Source organism: Mytilus trossulus, chromosome 1 (assembly GCF_036588685.1).
Source record: "Mytilus trossulus isolate FHL-02 chromosome 1, PNRI_Mtr1.1.1.hap1, whole genome shotgun sequence".
Taxonomy (NCBI): Eukaryota; Metazoa; Mollusca; class Bivalvia; order Mytilida; family Mytilidae; genus Mytilus; species Mytilus trossulus.
In genome coordinates, this window is record NC_086373.1 from 17,993,827 (window position 1) to 18,019,278 (window position 25,452).

The following is a 25,452-nucleotide window of genomic DNA, read 5'->3' on the forward strand; positions in this document are numbered from 1 at the left end:
CAGCACGAGAAACGTTAACTTAGACAATTATTAGGGAGGAAAATGACATTGAAAGTGATGGTTTTTGTTGATTTTATTGTTTAGGGAAAAATAACATATGAAAATAATGTTGGTATCTAAATGATTAAGAAAACATTTGCAGCCAAGGAAAAGCTATTTATTCTACTTATCAGTTAATAAAGTTAGATTAAATAAGTTGGCTTTCGTTTGACTTGATATTGTATTTGTCCGGACACTATTCAGACAAACAGATGATTTACTACAACAAACGATATACACATAAGAGAATTGGTAACTATTCATTTGTGGCTGAATCAATATAGAATATATAGGAATATTTACGTGAAATTTGTCATTTCCATTCCTGGATGATTTGTATCTTGTGGTTAAATTGGCCTTCGTCATATGCCAGCAATCTCTTAATTTGAAAGGCATAATAAATAATAGTTGGAACAGCATGGACAGTGTCAGTTCGGATTCTGTCCGGAAATTATATAGCCAATTGTATACTCTAACATTGGGACACTCGAAAGGTAAGCAATGAATTGTTTTTATGTAATTCAAAAATGCATTAATTACTGTGTATGAAAAATAGATAGAACTCAAACTTCAGACATGAAAGATTAAATGGCAAACCAGTATATTTGTGATAGCCTGTAATATACACCTGAGTACTACCTCATAATTAAGTTAATTACGTATAGCAACATTCGACATAAAACAATGCAGCTATTTCCTCATTTGTCTGTTGTTAATTTATTTCCCGCCATGGATATATATATTTGCCTAGAAACAGAGTAACCCCCTCCCCCTCCCCCCAAAAAACAACGTAAAAAATATGTATTTAAAATAAAATTCTGTATCATTAATGCAATTGTGTATATGTAGGACTGTACTTAAAATATTTTAACATGGAGAAAATAGGATAACAAAATTATAGGAAGTATTAAATTTTACTTTGCCATACAGGTAAGAGGTTAAGCTATGAAAGTTTTATCATATTCTATATAAGGAAATGCCTGTAACAAATCAGGAAATTGACATTTGTATTTCATTCGTTTGATGTGTTTGAGCTTTTGATTTTTCCATTTTATAAAGAACTCACTGTATAAGATTTTTTTTATTTTTTTTTTTATTGTTTTAACATTTTGCTGGGCATTGATTTGTTTGCAATTTATATTTTCTTTCCGATTCTCAAAATTTTATCCTTATCATTTTCAAATTTTTCAAAATTGTTTCGCATTGAAAATACTGCAGTTAAAGAAAACGATATCTACAAAACAAAGAATATTTAAAAATATTGAAATATTCTTTCACCTGTTAAAATCATTATTTTTTTTCTAACTTGAACATTTTTGTATTCTCTTTAGACACACCCTTATCTTCATGTTACAAACCATGCGTTGTAAGTAGTAGTATAATCTAGTCAGTTACCTCCCTTGCATTTAAAAAAGCTTAACTATAGAAACCATGTAAAGTAATTACTAAGTCCGTCTGTATCAAAAAGAACGCTGTCAACCAAATAATACTGCCATGTTCTACATAGTATTTGATTAAACATATCCTAGTTCAAAGAATAACAATTTCAATAGTAAAATAGATCAGCAATGAAATGGTAGCTATTTATCAATTTAATCAAATTTGATATACCGTGGTAAGGATGTAGAGTATGAAACTAATGACACAACACTTACATCAACATATCTCCTGACCATCATTAATAACCTTGTCTAGAATGGGACTGTCATGAACTCACTGCGAGATGAGAGTTTTGCATGATGTTGAGAGTCTTACAGTGACATGGAGATAAAGAACAGGATTAAAAGAAAGGTTCATTAACTTTGTTGCTGAGTGAAGCTCACTCAAAAGTTCAGCGATCTTTTCAGTATCATCAATTTAAACACCATGAGCCTGCTCTGAATAGCTGCGAGCATTGATTTCATTGATATAATATCTTTTTTGGTAAACATTTGGCTTTTGTTTTACCGAAAATTAAGTTGCGTTGATATTGTAGTTATATATATATATACATATGCTGACTAGGAATGAAGCTTTTTGTTCGTACTTGTATGTCCAAATTTATTGCCATTTACTGTCTAAATGCCATATACATTTAACATTTCTATTGATTCATATGTGTTTACTTTAATAACATAAATTAAATATTAACTTCAGACAATTATAAAAAAAAGCGGAATCTAAAACATTAAAATTTACATATTTTGAGTGTTTATTTTTGTGTGTAATAACATTTCTTTCATCAAAGGTATTTGACAAATATCTTTTATAACTAATTCACACGTTACGCTGAGCTTGTCATATATTGTTCTATATTGAATAATATTTACATCATGAATGTGTGTCCTTGAAAATTGTTTTGCATACAAGATTTAAATCATGTAATAATCAAGCGATTGAGATGAATCTGTAGGGTGTATTTATTTCAATTTTGAACTTTTTTTTTATTACAATAGCAAGTAGGTAGTGAACGAAAAAAATAAAGTGGTGAAGATCTTTATTTTGGACATTTATTGCACATCTACAAATAGTAGACGAACTTCTTTATCTGTTACTATTATCATTAATATTCTTAATCTCACGTTAACACTTTAGTAATTAAATTGACTTTCTTCAAAGACATTATGCCTAATAAAGAACATAAATAATTTAAACGTTAATTTGTTTTCTCAGCTGAAACTATCGTATTTAAAATCTTCTCGTTTCAATAGTGTAAATAATAGTCTGCCAATGTCAGATACATAAGAAAATGCCTGTACAAAGTCAGGAATATGACAGCGGTAGTCTATTTCTTTGGTGTGTTTTAGCTTTTCGTTTTGTAATTTGATTAGCGTCTTTCCGTTCTGGATTTTCCTCTCAGTTCAGTTTGGTTTGTGATTTTACTCTGTGATTCTGTTTGTACTAAGTATATGACATTTTTTTTAAATTCATTTGATGTGCTGGAGCTTTTCTTATTGTCATTTGTTAAGGGATTTTTCATTCAGTTTTTTTTATTATTATTTCCTTTTTAGGACCGCCGCTTAAAAACCATGTTACCTCTGGATAAACTTGTCATTAAAATATGTTTTGTTTTATCCTTTATCTAATTAATATTATCTGTGTTCAATTGATCCAACATTTAGACAAACTCTTGATGGTCCATTGAACTAGTTTTTGTTTGTTTTATTACGTTTGTTTGTTTTGAGAAAACATTTCAATAACACATGAAAGAATAAAAATAAGAAAATGTTGTCACTTCACTTAGAACTTTTGTTTTTGTGTAATGAAAATTAATTTATTGTTGTTTTTATATTGAAAAGGAGGCATCTGTAGAAAAAAAAAGGGATGTTCACTATTTTCATTATGTTAAATGGGATGTGCATTCATAATTTTAGGATATTTGGATTGTTTTATTTTTTTAACCTGCTATAAAATCATTTCATCCACTACGTATTTCTATAATATCCTCCATCAAGTCCGTTTGAAACAAACGTTGTCAGACTCGTATGTAATTCAAGAAGCTCATATATATATAGTAAAAAGTGTTAATGAGAAGTACAATTGAACACATTTTGGCAGGGCTATATAGGTGAATGCTCACTGCTACATAAGTGCCAGGTGTAAAGTAAAATTCATTTTCTAGATAAATGAATTGTATTAGTGTTAAATGTTTTAATAAAAAAGTAGGGTGGTATTGCTACTGTTTGCTTTAAAGTGTTTTTATTTGCCATTTCTTTTCTACGTATTTTCACACCCTTTACTTTAATTTTTATAGTTTTGAGCATTTCTGATTAAGTTTAATCGGATGTACGAAATACGTAATGTTTTACTTTGGTTTACTTGTGCAAACATTTTTGTCATTCTTTTATTGTTTAAGAATGTTTGTGAGATTCATGACAATATATATAAAAAGCGTATTGCATTTAAATTATAATAGAAAATCATAAAAACTTCCTTAAACGATAACATGTAAAATCATCATGTATTAAATGCATCGTATAGGAATGTCAACTTAAGTAACGTGGTACAGGATAGATCACTGAACCTTATTCAAATTTAAGACTGTGTGAGTAAAAATGATAATGAGTTAAAATTTGCGTTCCGATAAGGATTGACGATGTCTAACTGAAGGTAACATTATAATGTATCAAAAGTGTTATTAGAACACTTCTAGGTAAATTGAAACTTATTTTGGAACGTTGGGTCCTCAATGCTCTTCAACTAAAAAAATATTTGGTTTTCTAACTATTTCAATCTGAGATTCACTGATGATTATTATGTACAAGAAACGCGCGTGTGTCGTATCAAAATACAAGCCTAGAACCTTTGATAACTATTAATTTTTTATGTATGTTATTCACAACCTTCAGTATGATATCTTTGTCCAGTAGGGGATATATATTAAGGCTTGTCACCTGTTAAGGCGATATTTAACCAGTACGGGAGATCTATCGCCTCAGTCTATGAACAGTTTCTCGGATTAATTTGCACTTCTAATGAGCCCAATTGGTGCAAATATTTTTAAAGGTAAAAACATCAAACTTAGTAGTAATATTGAACACGTTTCTTAACTTTGAACTTAATATGTTTTTGGTAACTGACATAGATCAAAGAAATGTGGACAATTAAATACCAGAACTTGAGGACATTAGTGTTCTCGTTTACAAACATATCACATCTCCGATGAAAAACCAAATGTAATTATTTCGAATGATTTGTATTCTGCGATAACATTTAAGATGCCTCTATTACAATCTTACCCATTTTGGTATAGGTTCGCAATGTTTTTTGTCATCGTAGGTGCCAACAACAAAAAGTTGAATAAATTATATCATAATAGGAACAGCCAACATAGTTTTTTTTTATTGCAAAAAAATGTATAAATATCATTGTCGGTTGGCGTGGTCCTATTACACCATTTTTGTAATTAGCAAATTGATACTGACAGAATAGGTTGTATATTTGTGGCAACATGACAACTGTTTGATTGGTTCCTTCATTGCCACGTCAATTATCAATGTATCTTCATTCCTGTCTCAGGTGTAGAGCATTTAATTTGTAAATATATGTGTTGTTTGTTGCTAATTGGAAAGCAAGAGTGATTGAACCTATATGTGAGGTGCACACAAGCCAAGTGTACCTTTGATTATATTTTAAATTGTAAATTTTCTATTTTGTGATAAACTTGGGTTTAGTTTTCTGTAATTAGTTAATATTTCAGTTTCATTATGTATATCTCTTTCATATTCATTTGTTAAAATTAACTGTTTGTAATAGCATTAAGTATTCTATATAATAAGGATGTTCTTATCCCGTGCATAAAAACAATGCCGTATTTGTCAAAACCTTTTCAACTTTTGATCTTCAGTGTTGTACAACTTTGTACCTTTTTCACGTTCGATCTTATATATCTAGGCGTTATGGATTCAGGTTTAGTTTTCTGTAATTAGTTAATACTTTAGTTTCTTTGTGTATATCTCTTTCATATTCATTTGATAAAATTAACTGTTTGCAATAGCATGAATTGTTCTATATAATAAGAATGTTCTTATCCCGGGCATAAAAACAATGCCGTATTTTGCGAAACCTTTTCAACTTTTGATCTTCAGTGCTGTACAACTTTGTACTTTTTTCACTTTCGATCTTTTATATCTGGGCGTCACTGGTGAGTCTTGTGTGGACAAGGCGCGTTTTTGGCGTATTGAATTTTAAACCTGATGCTTTTTGTTATCTATTAATCATGTTTTTCTGTGTCTAATATGTTCTCCTATTTATTTGTATTGTAGTCCTGTAATATTATGTTGTCATTTCAATGTTATATTTAACTTTGCCATTAAAGTGCGAGGTTTGGCATGCCTTAAAACCAGGTTCAACCCACCACTTTTATCCCCCTTTAAAAGTGTCCTGTACCAAGTCAGGAAGATGGTCATTGTTATAATATTGTTCGTTTCTCTTTGTGTTGCATTTTAACGTTGAATCGTTTGTGTTTTCTCTTATTTTTGAGATATTGAGATAAGACGTGGCACGGTACTTGTCTATCCCAAATTCATGTATTTGGTTTTCATGTTACATTTGTTATTCTCGTGGTGTTTTGTCTGATGATTGGTCTGTTTCTGTGTGTGTTGCGTTTCGGTGTTGTGTCGTTGTTCTCCTCTTATATTTAATGCGTTTCGCTCGGTTTTGGTTTGTTACCCCGATTTTGTTTTTTGGTCCATGGATTTATGAGTTTTGAACAGCGGTATACTACTGTTGCCTTTATTTATATTCGAGCGTTAAAATGTCTATGTTTTATCAGTATTTTGATACGTGAGATTTACATGTTTTCCTAGTATTTTATGATCTATTGTGCTTAAAAGAGATTGATACTTTTATTTGATTTAAGATAAACTTCACTACAATCGTAAACTAGACCAAGATCTCACCACAGATAAACAAGTTTCGTTTGTCTATGACTTCTCTTGGCTCGACATAACATCTATAAATCAACCACCACATACGGCATATAACGCTAGTTCTTTTTTTTGTGAATGTAATTCAAAGTCTGATTTTCGCTTTGTTATTTGCCTCCCTCGCAATTTGAGAGTACGGACACTGGCAAAGTATGGTCTCAAAAGACATATTATGTTTTTATCGAATCAATTTGATTTAGAATAAAACTCAGTATTATATCAGTATCATTTGTAAAAAAAAAAGAGATCGCAATGTCTCATACAAAAATGAGTATAGTATGAATGAATAATTTTTAATTTAAGGCAATGCTCATATCCATTGTATAGCAACGATTTAGCCTTTGTTCTGCTAATGCGGCGTAAAGAAATTACCAATCAATCAATCAGTCATATCAATTTTATCATACAATATTTGTTATCAATCCGTATTGTTGATAAATAAGGCATATGAATGTTTTAACGTTGCGTTATAATGAGATGAGCAATCGGAGTATGAAATCAGTAGAATGGTCATGACCATTATGAGATCAAATCGATAACAACTTCCGTCTTTTTGCTTCCGTTTCCGGTATACCAAAAAAAGTCTTAGTTGTCTGGCATTCTAGCTCAATGTTCGTCAACATAAGTTAAGTCAAATTTTGTTTGTAACAGATGCATTGATAAAGAAACACATAATATGAATTCCATGAAGTGTGTACTGATAGTTAACAGTTCTGGTACGCATTAAATGCCAATCTTTCTTTATTTCTTTTTTGTCTTTTTACATATAGAAAGGAACAATTTGTAACGTACTTGCGTTAAAGTCATAAAATACCTTAAATTAAAAAAAAAATATGCATATGATTTTTATAAGTAAATGGATAGTTTGCATTATACAACTTATGTACATATACTTTTTTCGGAGGAAAATTCTTTAATTTGTCTACAATTAGAAAAAGTTTACTTATTTTTAATTGCTTGCTTCCAGGAAGCAATCCGCCGACATATTTTCCGTATGCATAGTGACCCGAGCGTAATCCTCCTCGTAAAAATTCGGTGATCGCAAAACGCATGGATCTGTCATTAAAGTAAACAAATATATATACATGTTAAGGTGGTATGGGTGTCTTTCGCCATCTTGGATTGTAAAAAACAGAGAATCTAAGGTCCATATTTTCTATCAAATTAGCAAAATTTGATGCAAGTATGCAGATTTTTCATGTGTTTTTACATTTAAAAGTTCCAATTTATAAGAATATAACTTATAAATATAAATATATGTACAAGTGTAGATTATTTTTGGTTGTTTTTAAATATTTTGAAATTGTCATTTTATGGGGAGGTAACTCTAAAATAGTGCATTTTCTGTTAGTTTGTTCATGGAATTTTCCTACTTTGTATTTTAGCCGGAAAAAACGCACGGTGACCCTATCTTTTCTTTTGATATTATCAAAGCATTGTTTGAAAGCTATATTTTCCTAATTTATTTTACAATTCTATCATTTCGTTTAGTTTCTATTCACAAAATGGTGTTTTTTCCTGTATAATCCATACAAAATGTGTCATTTTGTCACGACCCGTAGCTTGAAAAAATGCACGGTGACCTATCATTTTTATAATATTTTTCAACATGTATCAATAGATACTACATTTTGGCAAAGTATGAACAAATTCTATCATTTTTATTTTAGACTCCCATACCACCTTAAACACGTGCTTAAAACCCATGCTTTTTGTGATTTGTTTACTATAAGGTGACAATCGGTAACACTCTGCTTCAAAACACGGCATTTAATGAACAGCCAAACTTGTTAAATCATAGCAAACAGAGAGGAAAAAAATTTGATGATTATATGATATATTTGCGAAAATAATGATAAAATTGTGAACAGAGAACTTAGTTTATGATATATACATGCATTAGTTCAAGAATTGTATAAACATTATTTTTCACCACTCACTCGTTTCATATGACTTTAAAAATAAATACGAAAGATGCCGAAGGATAATTAAAACTCATAATGCAAAAAAAAAAATAAAAAAAAAAAAAAAAAACCGACGCCATGTGACATATCTGCTTCAAATTGTTAACCTGAGTTTTATAACCACCTCGTGATGCATATGGCGTCTGTGAAAGTTTCGAAAGGATGTAAGGATGTTCTCAACATCACGACTTCGAACTCTTGATTTAAAGGCTTTATTCTATCAAGGAAATTATGATAGGAAATACAAGATCTGAAATATAGAATCAACTTGGAGATATATTCTCCGTATGCAAGCGCTCCTTGGATGTTGCTACATTGAAATGGAAAGTTCACAACTGCGAAGTTACAATCATCTCTTTTATTGTAAATTCTAAAATCTAAAATCTAAAATCTAAAAATAGCAAGGACGGTGAAAATGCAATTAAGTATATACTGCTGTATTTTGTAAATTCATAACTTACGGTTTAGCGCATTAAACTGTGGACGCTTTAAATTATTTGTTTAATTTTGTTTGTTTGTTTACGTGAATAAGGCTATTTGAAGTGTAAAGATATACTGACAAATTGTGAATCTGAAATAAAAAGAAATGAACATTATTGAAAGATCATTTGTAGAGTAAAACAAGGGAAATACGTTCTCAAAATTTGCCTTAATCGACCTTTTCTATTTCTTGATCATTGACAGACATTCACGCAAAAAATAGTCAAAGAATTTTCGGGTAAACGACAAAACAAGTAAAAATTGTGGAATCTAAAAAATATGTTAAACAAATAACTGCCCTAAGATAGTAAGACAAGTCAGTACTTTAATTTGTTCTGTAATGTATTTATCCATTCCTAATTTAACTAAGTGATAAGAAAGATCGAAACAGTCCCAGATTAGTCATGATTATTAATATTCCTCGAAAAATTAATGCATTATATGAGTGAGAGTAAGAAGTAATATACATGCGTTACTCTTGGTTTACTAAATCAATATGCATATGAAAAATCCTTGCTAAACACAATAAAAATTCCATTATTTGTTTGCAAACGACAAATGGTTAATTAGTTCTTTCTAAGCAATGCTAATAAGATGTGTATCATCATTCCAGTACTGCAGGTGCATAACTATTTATTTATTGCTAAGTAGACATTTTTGCACAGAATTTGGTTATTAATACGCTGTTGTTATTAATCAGTCATTTCATGTCATGTCAGCAATCGAAATCATACTCCGATGAACTATTCATCAATCATTGATTTTAAGCTTTATAAGCGATATGCAGATTAGTTTTGGGTTTCTAATAAAAGTGTTGGGGAGGCACGTGATAGAAACATATATATTCACGACTGATCTGTATTCGTAACTGGCATCATGTTCACTTCTAACGTAGCTAGTTTCGATCAATTGATGTTAATGATAATTTTACAACTTTGAACTAATTGACCTTATCTTTGAAAAATAATTAAATCTTTAAATCTCAACACACGAAGCTTGTTAAACTTAAATGCATGTGAAGAGTTGAAGGATTTGTAGTTGAATGATCTTATTAAGATGCCGTTTCTGTTTACGACACCAGTAACCTGTTAAATCAGGCTTTTTGTCTGTTCATAAATATTGCATTTCATTCGGATATAGAATAAAAACTTTTGAAATACCTCGTCCAATCAAAATAACGGAATTATATGCAACACATTTGAATTTGATTTTTTCTTGATCAAAATAGATTTTTGAAATCCCAAATTAGATATTGTTTTCCCAACTTCTACAAAAGACCAATTTATGAATTTTCCGCTGTACGTCTGTTTAGTTACACGCTTCTGGTATTATTCAAAATGCAATGTCATTAATGGTACGGGGTGTGAAGGCTACGATCTAAGGTAGAAAATAAAATTGAGAAAGGAAATGGGGAATATGCCAAAGCGACAACAACTCGACCATAGAGCAGACAACAGAAAAGTCTTGATGCAATCTATAAATACTGACTTTCGATCAATCCTGTGTTGGCCCCAAAAACGAATAGACGTGAATTAATCAAAATAAGATGACCATTGTAGAATGATCCAAATATATTTATTGTTCCCCGTGCAACGAAACTCGCTAGTTAAAATTAATCTGATACACAAAATTATAGTGGTGGTTTTAAACATATATTCTAGTAGTGTATATCAGAATAAAAGTTAACACATGGACATTATACCATTCATAACTCCCTTATTTTTTTTTAGTGAGATATAATTTCCTTGATCTTAATACGTTATACACTAACCTACCGGCGAAACAGAAAGGGCGTATATGTTTGCTTTTCGTACGTTCGTCGGTTCATTAAACGTATGTATGTTTCATTTTTTTGAACGTTTATTGCACTTGAAAAGCTTGAAAGACCAACTATCATGTCTTTCGTTTGACCCAATCATAATCGAAACCACGATCACACAAAGACATATTCGATGCGACCTTTTTTTACCACAAGTACATTGGGACAGTTAGAATAATAAAGGTGAAAAATGCCATAACCATAATTAAATATGTCAAGAAACATGAAAAAAATTAAATTTTGTAGAATTTCCTATTTTTTATCTTCGTAATAGAGCTGCCATAAAAAAAAACCTCTCAAATAAATAATGGTACAAGAGACACACGATATATACATTTAGAGAAACTAAATTTGTTTTATTATCTATGAGAACAATTTCAGATTTTCACAGACAGGAGAAAAGGGTATCTCATTTGTGTAAGAAATGTCACCATTGATTAAGAGTTTATAAATACATCGATTTGTCTCAAAAGACTTGTTATCTAATTCAATATAATGATATGTATTTACTTTAAATATTTGTTCATTCATTAAAGACTATTTCATCAAGTTGACACATTCACAAATGAAATCTTCATATAACAAATTAAGTGACAAATTCGTTTAAAATGTTTTCCTGTGCTTAATACATGATGAGATATTTCTATATCTGAAAAGATATACACATAAAACATTGGAAAGTCATTTATAAAGGACTCAGATATGTGTCCTTTGTGTTTCATTGAATGATACTATCAAACAGATTTGTTTTCATTCAAACATTCTTGTTGTTAGTTTTTATTGTTTGGTACCTCTTGTATAGTTTATCAGTATCGATATGTGCATTACATCTATGTTACTTTAACATGTACTGTCTATTTTGATAGAGCTGGACTTGTCTGCGTTTGTACATTGATGTGTAAATAACTTAATTTGTCTGGCTGAACGGCATTAATTCTGTTTCTACATTTTATGTTTGGCTATGCATTGAAGTATGCTTTTATTTAATTAAGCAATTATAAACTTCAAAAAGATGACCTGTACATATTTAATGAACATGACTGGAAATTGACTGAGGTTGAGGGTACTGTCCCTCGAATATTATAGATCAGACGTAATTTGAAAGCCATAGAATTATGTATTCACTGTCTTCAACACTTTGGCGGCATTCAATGCTGACATCGCACATTTATGGTATTATAAAATTAACCATGGATATCTCCTTGTATAGATTTCTGAATTCCGTGAAGGTAAATTTGGATAACATTTCTGTCATTACAGGAATTTTCCGATAGAAGGTCATCTGTTACTGAGGTTAAATATTCCATTAATTCCTTAGCCACTTTTGAACTGCTTTTCAACACAATATTGTGTTTCGATGAATTGTATTATTTCCCCGGATCCATGGTAAAGTTTATGACATTTTGTTATCAAAGTGAACAAGCAATCTCAACATAATTCCTTACGTAATATTCCATTTAGTGCCATTAAAGCGAAAGTAATCATACTACAGTAACAGTTAAAGACATTAAAAACAATTTGCATTTGTGTTTGAAGAGACGTTATTGCATTAATGAAATAAGAATTTTAAACATATGGATCAAGTCAATGATTATTATATTCTAAAACTTTCTAAACGATGTAATGTCCTCTATTGATTGTCGTTATCTTATGATACTTTTCATGTAAGGGTAGGCTGGCAGACGGACGAAGAGCAAACATGTACGTTCTTTCTGTTTCGTCGGTCGGAGGCTTATTTCATTACGTGTCAAGCAAAAGTAATAATATCGAAATATTGAAAAAAAATATTTATGAATGGTCAAGTATCCACCCGTTAACAATTTTGCTGAAATTCTGAAATTTAATAATAGGAATTATCATTACAATTGTGTGTGTCAGTATCATTTCAACTAGCGAAGTTTTGTTGCACGGTTGGACAATAATTCTACTATGTACATCATATTCTTATTAATTCGATTGTACTAATTAATCTTTGGCAACAACCAATACATTGCTAAAGTATGCCATGTAGTTATGATTTAGATCAAGACGTTTCTTCCTTAGATCGTAACCTTGAGATCAAACCCAATACCAATAATTGCATTGTATTGTATATAATAACAGTAGCAATATGTTTATATTTTATAATCGTAAAACTTGAGCAATAAACTCAAGTATACTCAATGCCTACTGTTGCAAATTCATGAAATTTGTGAAAAACAAAAGCTAAATTTGAATATTGACAGATTTAAATCTTTTCTGAACAACAAGCAAAAAAAACCCCAACATTTAGAGGTGAAAAAAAATATATTTGAATATTACACACAAGAAAATAGCACGTAAATACTAGTAGTAGATTATCAAAATTAGTAAGTTTTAAAATCAAAGGTTTGTTTATTGTATAAAAGACGTCCGTAGGGTTCTATTCTTATCATTTGTACACGCACAGGTAGTAATCAATAAATGGAGATCGGTAGTTTTTGTTAATTTACTTTTTATGCAATAGTTTAATAGCACATTAAGTTTAAATCCAAATGAATCTGTCTTTAAAATTAGGTTCATTTCTTTAAAGCTCATCCAAGATATCATGATCATAATGTGTAACGCTATATATGTGCATTTCTGCGGCATAATACTAGCATTAGTATAAGATAGTTGGATAATCAAACAAAGATAATGAAACACAAAAAGAATCCTCATGAAAGAAGGAGATAAACCTCGCTGGTCGTGTTTATTGTGTGTAATTATAATTATAGATCAAACTACATAACCAATATATAAAGAAGATGTAGTATGATTGCCAATGCACAGGGGACCAGATGACACAGAAATTAACAGCTATAGGTCACCAATACTTGTTTTTGTAGGTTTTTATGTATACAAGCTGTCATATACGTGCCAGAAAAAAATAATAGAATAGCTGTATCACTATGAAAAGAAAAAGTAGATATATAGAAACTCAAAAATGTGTATTATATGGTAATTACTTCAGATTTTGTCAAACAGGAAAAAAAGTCATCTCTATTGTATAAAGAAATATCATCATTGATTAAGGCTTTACAAATACATTGTAGTGTGGCAGAAGACTTAATTTAGGTGGTACAGTATAATAATATGTGTTGACTTTAAATGTTTATCCATTCATTAAAGACTATTTCATCATGTTGACACATTCACAATTGAAATTCTCAATATAACAAATTAAAGTTACAAATTGTGTTTTAAATATTTTCTTTCACTATATATATAATAATACTTTTAAAGTTTTCTGTTGATGAAGGATTGAAACAAAATAGAATATGGGTAAGCCGTTTTAATTGTTTCAGTATTCGGCACTTAATGACATACACGGTGTTGGACTAAGACCTTATTAGGTTGTGTTTCTAGGCTAATTTTGATCCTCATTGCTCTTCGACTTTGTACTTGTTTGGCTTTATAAATATATTTTGATATGAGCGTTACTGATGAGTCTTATGTAGTCAAACGCGCGTCTGGTGTACTAAATTATAATCCTGGTACCTTTGATAACTATTATAATATAATGCTGGTTTACTGCACACACAAATATTGATATGAATACTTCTCTAAAGAGTTCAACAACACCATTATTCAGTCAGAATGAATATTAAATATAAAATACAAAATTTAGTTATAGATATTTTGGATAACAAACATCTTTTACAAGTACGAGTTCTATGTTAAATGTTTTGATGGAGTGTTTACAGAGATGTTTAAATAGCTCAGTCCAATTATCTGTAAATATTTGTTTAATTGTACTATAGTTTTTTCACTGGTCTTTTAATGGAAATATATTTTATGTTTGACTAACCATTCATGTATCTTTCTATGATAGAATTAAAAAATAATAAACTACAAAAAGATTATCTGAACATGACAGGCGAATTGGGGTACTGTCCCTCGGACAATAAAGAACAAAGTGTTTTACGAAAAAGCATCTGATTGTATGTTTAAAGCAACACTGACATCTGATGAAAATTGATATACATTTAAAAAAAAATTGACGTCAGACACTCAAATCAATCAATGTGTTCGTAGATAGTTGATGTTTTTGTGTTCTGTTAAATTGTTCCTTTTAAAATTGTTATACGATGATGACTGATGTACCCATATTTTGACTATTTTATTTATTTGTTCCGAATTGATTTTCCTCTAAGTTCAGTATTTTTGTGATTTTACTTTTTAATTGAGAAAGATACGTAATGTGTGAAGGTTTTTGGAAAAACAAGTTAGGAATAAGCATGGTAAGTTCAATAACTCTGAATTGACATAAAGAACCCACATGGAGAATAATGTATTTTAAGCAAGTAATTATGTCACATAAATCATAAAATGAAATAATGAACAAAAATTAAAAGTTATTATAAATCATGTTCAATAATAATAACAATATCGTTAAACGGACATTGAAAGGGATGGCATTTGGCCATGTAAGAGAGAAACTATTGACCTGTACTTATTTGACGCTTGTAAATGTGATTTATGTTATATTTAATGTATTGCTAGTTGAAAGCTTTAGAGAATCTCTCAAAAGTACACGTCTAAATTGTTGATCCCTTAATATATCCAGTGCGGATTCGTTTTTTAAAAGCGCGGTCCCATCACACGCAAGTCATATTAATAGAGGCCAGGGTTCCTACCACATGTTCCCAAACAAAATCATAAGAAATCAAACACAAAGGGTATACTCTATTACTATTAGTTATGAATAATGTGTACCTAAAAATATCTGGATTGTAAATGAAACGAGTATATTAACATGTTTGAATATAAATTTTGTTTGTTCAAATGAGTATGCATTATGGCCCTTTTTGTGCCGCGATGTATTTTCTGATTGTTATTGCTATGATTGAAACTTATCTAACAACAGATTTGAAAACCCAAGCTAATGCATATACATTTCATACAGAGTTAAGTAACACATAACTAATAGTAAAATATAAAAAAATCGTCTCTCGAGTTTTGACTAATACCATAGATTGCACTTCGTTTAAGTTAAATATTTTTGACATTAATTATGCAAATATTCAAGCATCTTAATTTATAGCTACGTACATGTACCATCTTTTATATAGATTTCTATTTAGATACCTTGAACTCATGATAATAAGTTGAAACTAGATGGTTTAACCCTCTAAAAAATCTCGTTTATCATTACAGTATACGTATGAGCGTATGACAAATTGTGCACAATTAAAAGTCTTTAAAATTGTTTTCTTTTAGGCGTATATGAAAACGAAAAAAAGATGCAAATCAGGAGTCAGTTATCATCTTTAAGTATTGTATTTTATTTTTTTGCATAATTTATATTTATGCAATGAAACTTAAACTAACCATAAATCATAACTTAAGTCATCTAGAAATGTTAATTGTAAACTGATATATATTTAGGTATATATATAGATATGTATATAGGTATGACAATTTTATATATGAGTGAGGCTGTAAAATGCACGTTGGGCTTTCATGTAATTCATGGTTTCAAATGATTCGTTTTCAAATGTTGCAAAAAAGTAAGTAGCTATGATTTGAATTATTCACACTGATTGAAATTGATATTAGAAGAGTTGTCTTTCGCTTATTATAGTCTACATAAATTATACCGTTGAATTGTTTAAAATTTGTCATTTCGGTGTTTTGTTTTGCTGACTATGCGGTATGGACTTTACTCATTGTTGAAGGCCATTCGGTGACCCGTAGTGTTAACTTCTGTGTTATTTGGGCTCATGTGGAGAGTTGTCTTATTGACATTCATAACACATCCTCTTGTTTTTATAATTACTTATATGTTATAACATCATTACAATTAAAAGTTTATTTAAAAAAAATTAATTCTGTATTCCATCATTGTCCGTTACTGTTAACCTTACAACAATATTTTTTTCATTTACCGGTATATATTGTTTTCTTTGGCTGCATGTGGTCCAATGTTATGGTTGTCTTTCTGATACCATTTAACATCTCGCCTGTTATTACATTTATTCGTACATAGCATGTGCATTTGTTTGTGTTGGTATATCTTTTGATTTAGTTAAGCCATTTCAATTGATATTTTATAGTTTTTTCTTTCTATGTTGTGATGTTAAACTATCGTTTCAGATAATGGTGAGAGTTGGTTCCTTTTAAAACGTTTGAACCGCTGCATTTGTTTGCACCTGTCAAGAACCTATATTCATTGACGTGTTTGTCGCTTGTTGGTGTGGTTCATAAATGTTACTCGTTTTTTTTTTATATAGATTAGATCGTTGGATTTCCAGTTTGAACGGTTCTACACTAGTCATTTTTGGGCCCTTCATAGCTTGTTGTACTTTGAATTATAATGGTTTACTTTTATAAATTGTGACGTGGATGGAGAGTTGTCTCATTGGAACGCATACCACATATTCTTTAAATCTAATCATAAGTATTAATATAATTAATATAAATCGACCTAAATATCGGTACGAAAGTTAATTCAAATACAGAATTATATATTCATAAATAAACAAAAGTAAACTTTAGTTTAAATGCTTTTAACAGTCTAGCCACATTAATCTTTTCCATTCAGGCGTACTTCTTTAAGAATTCTTTTGTGAATACAAAAATAATTTAGTCTTATTCATCATGATACAGTATTTCATAGATGACAACTGATATTTGGTTATAATAAACTCATGTCACACGTATTTATGTTGATGATTATTTTATTCAGCAACAATTTAAATCTTTTAATACCTATATTTGGGGTCCACCTTCTGTATATGTATCATTTCTGTAACCTTTGTGTGATTCAAGAACAGATACTATTTCGGGTGATGACAACTGTAAGTTATTTTTTTCCTTTTGTTTCATATATCTATATATTAAAATTGAAAATGTGATTGCTACATTATATATGTGTCGTATATATTATTGTAGGATTAATTCAAGACGTTTGCAATTTTATGGCAACACAATTGTTTCTATGTTAAACTTAAAGCAATTGAAATAGCTTTAAATAAGATAGTCCGCATCGACTGTCCTGAAGTCTCGTGTCATCCACGAGTTCTCTAAATTTTTTTTCTTATCTCACGAGATCACAACTTATGTGTGGTTGCTGCTTCTCTGACAATGCAATAGTATTAAGGAGTTTAACCAAGTAAAGTGACATAATTCTTTTGCGGACTGTTACCAATAGTTGCGCTTTAAACGTTGCAACAAGTCTGTAACTGCTTGTTTCCCTAACCTTAATTTCAGATGTAGCTGGGATACGATATTGCAAAATACGTTTTAAAAAGGCCGATATTATTCTGAAAGAATGTTGGTGACCGAAAGATTTATCAATATATGAAACAACGATGCATTGCCTCGGTGAATGAAAATAATCATTGCTGAAATTAAAATGTCGTCTAAGTATTTTTTCTTAATTAAAAAAAAAATGAAATTCCATATATTAAAATATTCAGTAATTGTTATGACTGGATGTATAGCTTTATTAATAATAGTAGTAGACATTTTGATAGTACGGCGTCGGTTAAACTCACTAAAGGCTCCCACAGTACTGTGTTTGGATTATAGCTAAGTGACACAGTAGCACAGTTTATATCAAATTGTACACTAATCGTCCATGAACTTTTGTGGTCAAGTATACACATTGTATTTAAGCGTACGGATATTGTAAACGACATTTTGATAACATGTAGATTTGGACATCACTTTATCAAATATTTAGATAATTACTTGATTATGCTTCTCAATATATTTTTGTTACACTTACAAAAAGGGAAATGAAGCCAATGGAAAAAAAATTACTTTGATTGAATTGAATATTTTCAGACAAGATGTTTTAAGTTTTTAGAACTGTCATTTGATGAATGGATATTTTTGAGACCTAATTCTGTCTTTAGTTTTTATACGACCGCAAAAAAAAATTTGCGGTCGTAAATCTTGGTATGAAGTTGGGGTCGTCGTCGTCGTCCGAAGACACATTGGTTTTCGCACTATTACTTTTGTTTAAGAAAATAGAAATCTATGGAATTTAAACACAAGGTTTATGACCACAAAAAATGAAGGTTGGGATTGATTTTAAGAGTTTTGGTCACAATAGATTAGGAATCAGGGGCCCAAAGGGTCCAAAATCAAACTTTTGTTTGATTTCATCAAAAATTGAATAATTGGGGTTCTTTGATATGCCGAATCTAACTGTATGTAGATTCTTAATTTTTGGTCCCGTTCTTAAATTGGTCTACATTTAGGTCCAAAGGTTCCAAACTAAACTTAGTTTGATTTTAACAAAAATTGAATTCTTGGGGTTCTTTGATATGCTGAATCTAAACATATACTTAGATTTTTTTTTATTATAGGCCAAGTTTTCAAGTTGGTCCAATTCGGAGTCCAAAATTAAACTTTGTTTGATTTCAACAAAAAATGAATATATGGGGTTCTTTGATATATGCTGAATCTAACCATGTATTTAGATTTTTGATATTTGGGCCCGGTTATCAAATTGGTCCACATTGAAGTGTAAAGGGTCCAAAATTGAACTTTATTTGATTTTATCAAAAATTGAATTCTTGGTGTTCTTTGATATGCTGAATCTAACCATGCATTGAGATATTGGATATTGAACCATAATAGGTAAATGTCCAAATTGAAATTTTTAAGTTTTTAAGTTTAAGTTCTTAGACCACATTCATTCTGTGTCAGAAACCTATGTTGTGTCAACTTTTTAATCACAATCCAAATGCAGAGCTGTATCAAACTTGAATGTTGTGTCCATACTTGCCCCAACTGTTCAGGGTTCGAACTCTGCGGTCGTATAAAGCTGCGATCTATGAAGCATCTGATTTTGAGTACATGCACTTGAAATTTCCAAATTTGTTTTTAAAAGAAGGTGCTGGTATATTTCAAATCATACGTGTGTCAAAAACCGATATTCCTGTGTAATTGTCTTGCTTCTTCTGCAATGACCGGGCTATATAGTAAAAACTGTTATGGCGGGGCGCCTTTTCATTGCAATTCATTTATTCAGCATATGATTGGTTTATCCGTTATTGTTGAATAGACACCGCCTGCCTTGTGTGATCCTACGTCGGAAGTAAGTATACATAAAAGATGATTAATGATTAAGGCATAACATTCGAAATCGATGGGAATGACAAAAAGGACAATCGGAATACATTTTGTTTTCCGAATTATCCCCCTACTAACCATAAGGGGGGATAAGAAACTACAGTTTACACACTACCTTTGGAGTAGAGGGTCTAAATGAATAACTTGATCTTGAAGACGAAGACTTGACACACAAACACATGTTGCCTCACAACTTAAAAGATATAAGTAGATGTGAGTGCCGATGAGACAACTCTATTTCAGTCACAATTTGTAAAGTACAACAAAAAATGTAAGCCATTATAGGTCAAAGTACGACTTTTAATACGGAGACTTCGCTCACACCAAACCGCAAGCTACATTTATAAGGGGCCCCTAAGTTTATATTAGATATCATTAAATGACTCTACATTTAATATTTTACAACACTTTTTTATATTCTACTTATTAGTTGTAGTGTAAGTGAGACTTAAATAAAGAATTTAGCTTGAGGTAAAGATAAGCGGAGTAAAATGTCTATGTATCATAATATTGTTATAAATCGTTTCTTTTAAAGGATTAAATTTTAATTTCCGACGAAGAACGATAAACTAAAGAGTTTATACAGACATAATTTAGTCGATTAGTCTTGGTTTTATTTTTTCTTCACTTTAAAGTTTATAAATTAATTCTGGTTTTGTATCTACTTTGTTAAGTACCTTCTCAAAGATTTTAAACAATATATGTAAGGAAAACATTCTAATAATAACAAAATAAATATTTATATTACCGTTTTTCGACTCTTTACGCTTAAAAAGTCAAGTTCAGGACACTTTATTTAGCCAATTAAGCCAAAATAATAACACGAATTTGTTATTAATTTATCATAGTGATAAATGGTTAAGAACTTTGGCTCTGAGGTTATATCTTGAGTGCTAGTGATAAGAAGATAATGAGGCGAAATAGTGAACCAGTATTGGGTAATTCTGAACAAATAAGGGTACCTAAGAGATCGAATACGTTAGTGCATAGACTATCTAAACCACTAGGAGTTAGAAACATCAGATGGGAATTATTAACTATGCCGCGTTTATCTGAAGGTAAATATACTGCAATCATAAGACCAATATTAGTGCGATTCGTATAATAAAAAAAAAAGGATACGAACCAAAGATCAACCATTTTCGCATTCTCAGTTTCTGTTATATGAGAGTCAAAGACAATTTATCATAACAAATAACTGAGAGACCACTGCTACCCAACTCTAATCATGTGCATGGTACAATACAACCGATAGATAAAAACATGCATTTATGTATGGAGAAAACCATGCTAATGACTAAATATGATGCCTCGTGCAAGGATACTGCCACGGCCTTTACACGTTACGAACTTTGTGTTTCAAGTGTTTCCCGGTTTATACTCACGCAAGCAACACGATAGATGCTACATGTGGAGCACATTCTGCGTATCCTTTCGAAGCACACGATGTCAACTCATTTGGTTGGGATCGTGTTGCTAAGTCAGGCTTAACTTTTTTATGTTGTGTTTTGTGTACTGTTATTTGTCTTTGGTAGTTTTTATTTTTTGCAATGGTATCGTCAGTTTGTTTTCAACTCACTCACTCACCTTTTTCAGCTGGACTTTATGATCTTAGAACTGATTCTAGGAAATGCAATTCATTATTTATATTGACTTATCTCCCTTATCTTACTTAACTCAAAAACTAAACAATGTAATAAAAAAAAAAGAACATGATTATTATAAAAGGAGAAAATATTGGTTTTGCAATGATTTGCTATTATAAAAAAGAAAATATTACTTAATTACTAACACCTAAATATACGATACTATTCGTGATGTCGTGCACGATTATGTATAACGTTAAGCTTCCTGCTGAGACATATTTAAGGTGGTACCTAACACTACAGGGAGATAACTCTGTAAAATCAGCTAAACGTTTTAATTACGTTGTGTTTAAAAGGGAACATTAAGCTTCTCAATGATCAAAATAAGTATTTGTCAAACTGCTATATGACCAGTGTATTTTTTCTGATAAAACGGTTGGTTCAAATTTTTTGAAATTTTTATATTTTTGTCAAAGGGTCAAAGTTAATACTTTGTCAAAATTTTATGAAAATTAAACGAGCCAAATTAATTTTATTTAAAGTGTTGGGTACCACCTTAACAGTGGCGGATCCAGAAATTTTCATAAGTGGGGGCCCACTGACTGACCTAAGAGGGTGCCCACTCCAGTCACGCTTCAGTGATTCTCTATATAAGCAACCAATTTTTTTCCCAAAAGGGGGGGGGGGCCCGCCCCCCACCACCTAAATCCGCCTCTGTTTAACTTAGAATCATCAAGGACAATAAAAAAAAAGTCATGTACATCAAGTGTAATTTGGCTCGTGGATATTTTATAATGGTCAATATAATACCTCCATGAATTTATATTACTTTCTCGATACAAGCATGACAAATGAACCCTTTCAATTTAACAATCAATTAGTTTTGAAATATGTTTCATAAATTCAAATAAATGACAATTTTTATTTTCAAATATATATTTTATGTTTTATTTAAATACATTTTGTAATATAAACCTGTCGATGTATTCTCGTTAACACCTCTGCTTACCAATTCATCAAGATACACATCAATGATTTAAAGTGAGGGTTTACCACAAGCAAAACCATACGGATTATAATTGTACGCAGCCACCCATTTTCAACAATAAAAATAAACAATCTTTTCGCAGTAAAACGATAATATAGAATTTTCACACTTTTCCCAAATCATTGTGTATTTCACTATTGAACCAGATATTTGTTACAATTTCAAATCTAAAGGATTAAACTCGTTTGAACTCGGTCTGATACAAAAGATTTTAACAAGCTAATCTTTCCGGCTATTGTGGTCTATAATTTTAAGTGCGATGTGAAATTAAATTGTAATGAAGTTGAAATGACCTCTTTCACTGTTATACCCTGCTAATGGACGAAACTCTCGTAGCTGTTTATAGCCAAGACAGCCTCGGGTAAGGAATTAATCATTCAAAACATAAATACTGCAGATATGTGATCACTTTATGATATGATTTCCTTTGTATAGACAGTGGTGACACGTAATACACTCTTTCTTACACGTAAAAATAATTGGATTATTAAGTCATATTTCATACTTATTATTAGATGAATTATGACTTGTTTTATAAACTGTTTCATAGTTGAACGTATACGAAAAGCAACGGACATGGGACAAAAACTATATGGTAAGAACTTAATTTTGAAAAGTATTGAAATTATAAAAATGAAAAACTCTTTCGTTCGTACAATTGCTTGTAAAATGTTGACGGACATACAAGTTTAATGATGAGTAGATTACAACGTACGTCTATAGTAACACTTTAGAAATCTTAATACATTTTTTAAGTTTTGTTTTAATTTTTACCTCTCTTTCCAATTACAAGCAGATTTGAAGAAAAACAATATACAATGATCCGTCTTATGCTATTACATGTATATAACGTGAAATTAATATTAAACCGGAAAATATATGCTTATAATCGTTTATTTAAAAGATTAGTTTACAATCATTTGATCAGTAAACAAATAAATGCATTATCTCCTGTGGTATACTGGATACAAGTTTTGACATAAAACTTCTAGCCAAAACATGTAGACCATTAATTTTAATCATTGTGTATAATTTGCACCCGTCGATATATACTAGTACATGCAGTAGTGTTAGTTGTAATATGCAATCAAAATGAAAGATTTTTGTTTGGATAAAAAATCTATTTGACTGATCTCCCTTAGTCTGCTTTTTCAAGGAATAATAGTTCCTTAAGATTCGTTCCAACTGGAAACAGTCATGCATTTCATATTGTTTATTGCTGAGTAAAGCATGTATTATAATGTTTCCTAACATAGGAAGAGATATAAAACAAATGAATTTTTATTGAGTTTCATGAGAAACTTCTCGTAGGAAATATACAGAAATATAAAAATAAAATGTTTTTCTGTTACACATCAAGATGTTTTGTTTTATGTGTACATGTCATGCTGCCCATCAAGAGACCTTGATTTGAATAATAAATATTCTTATATTCTTTTATTCTTATATATTCTTAGGAAAAACAAATACACGTTAAAACATAACACCAAACAAGTGTTAGACTGAATAGAAAATAACTAAGTTATCAAATAACTTATTTACTACATGCTTTTAGTATCAGGTCCGTTCGATTGGTCAATTTAATTGAAATCAGGCTTTTAATTATTGAAATATACTTGATTTATATGAACCTACACTAGAAGGAACGGACAGTGAACCACAAACCATAGAATATATATATATATTAGCTGTCACACAAAGTTCAAATTTTATCAACTTTTATTTGCATGTTAACACCTATTAAATCAAACAATGACCGTCAGTCAAGATACCGTCTGAATGCGGGTCTAGAGGGCGGTCCTTGACTTCTATATTTGTCATTAATTACGCTCTTTTCCCATATTATTTATATTTTTTACCCATCATTCTCTATAGTTCTTTATATTGAAGCACTTCATCAGTATTCTTTATTTTTTTGTCCGTGTTTCTCTAGTCTCAGGCGTTTTGCCCATAATTCGCTTATCTGTAACCCCATCCACATTCTCTTGAATCAAATGACAGGACAATCAAATGACAGGACAATCAATTAGTACTACAGCTATAATTTGATTATAGCTTGTTGCTGATTTTATAGTAATGAAACCTTATCATCTTTTTACAGAGAAAGACAAACACAAACAGTCAGACGTTTCAAATCCTGCATATGAGGAGGAAACAGTTGAAACGGATAGGCCACCACCTTTGCCTCCACGAAAAAGAGTTTCAGATGTGGATCCAAAGTTGAAACGTCATTCCGCACCACCTTCTCCTTCGTGGAATGCACAACAGGTATATCCTGTAAATGGTAGTTCCTCGCGAGCACCTTCTAAACGTAAACGGGACAGTTTTCAAAAGAAAAAATACGAATATAAACAGAGAACAAGAGCGCACAGTTCTTCTTCGTCGTGTTGCTCAATTGAGGATTACAATGACAATAAACACAATTTTGATGAAGAAACGAGTAGCAGATCAGGTTCCCGGACACCAGATCCGGATCATTATAATAGGGATATATTACTAAAATCTGCTGAGTTGTTTGCGCAACCAATGCAGAAAATGACACAGTCAAAACCATCACTTAAATATTCACCTAGTTCATTATCATGGCCGGAAATGGAAAGTGCAAATCATATAGATTCAATTGACAAACTAAGGAGTCTAGAAAGGATATTCAAAAACAGACGGTCACCAACTTCACCGTTGGACAACCGAAAAATGGAATTTACAATAGGACATAAACCAATACAATCAAATTCAGTGGATTCAAGTCCTGCTCAAATTCACCGGGACAAGACAAAAATACTGAGACAGCGGCCACATTCATTTGGTCTTTACGGACAGCAAAGTCATGATGGAAATATGTTGCTAGATTTACGAAATGCGTTAAAACAGCAAAAGAAAACGGACTATTATAAAACCAAACGAAAACCTCTAATGGTGCATGAAGATCCTGGTTCTGTGTCTGATCTTGAATGTATTATGGAAAATATCAAAGATCGCAAGTAAGTTATTAACATGGTTAATTCTTTATTACTTTGCTAAT

At 30.7% G+C, this 25,452-nt stretch overlaps 1 protein-coding gene across 6 annotated transcripts in view; it reads left to right on the plus strand.

The window, feature by feature from the left end:
• The window catches only part of LOC134717621 (uncharacterized), a 118,029-nt gene that overhangs the window by 36,192 nt on the left and 56,385 nt on the right, over positions 1-25,452 (plus strand). For 3 of the 6 annotated variants that reach the window (XM_063580126.1, XM_063580118.1, XM_063580153.1), the window contains exon 2: positions 24,532-25,411. In XM_063580126.1, the coding sequence (XP_063436196.1) occupies positions 24,532-25,411 (880 nt within the window). Of the gene's footprint in view, positions 1-419; positions 534-20,687; positions 20,855-22,844; positions 23,026-24,531; positions 25,412-25,452 lie in introns of those variants that run through there. The other 3 variants (XM_063580138.1, XM_063580131.1, XM_063580145.1) reach the window with 3 other exon arrangements.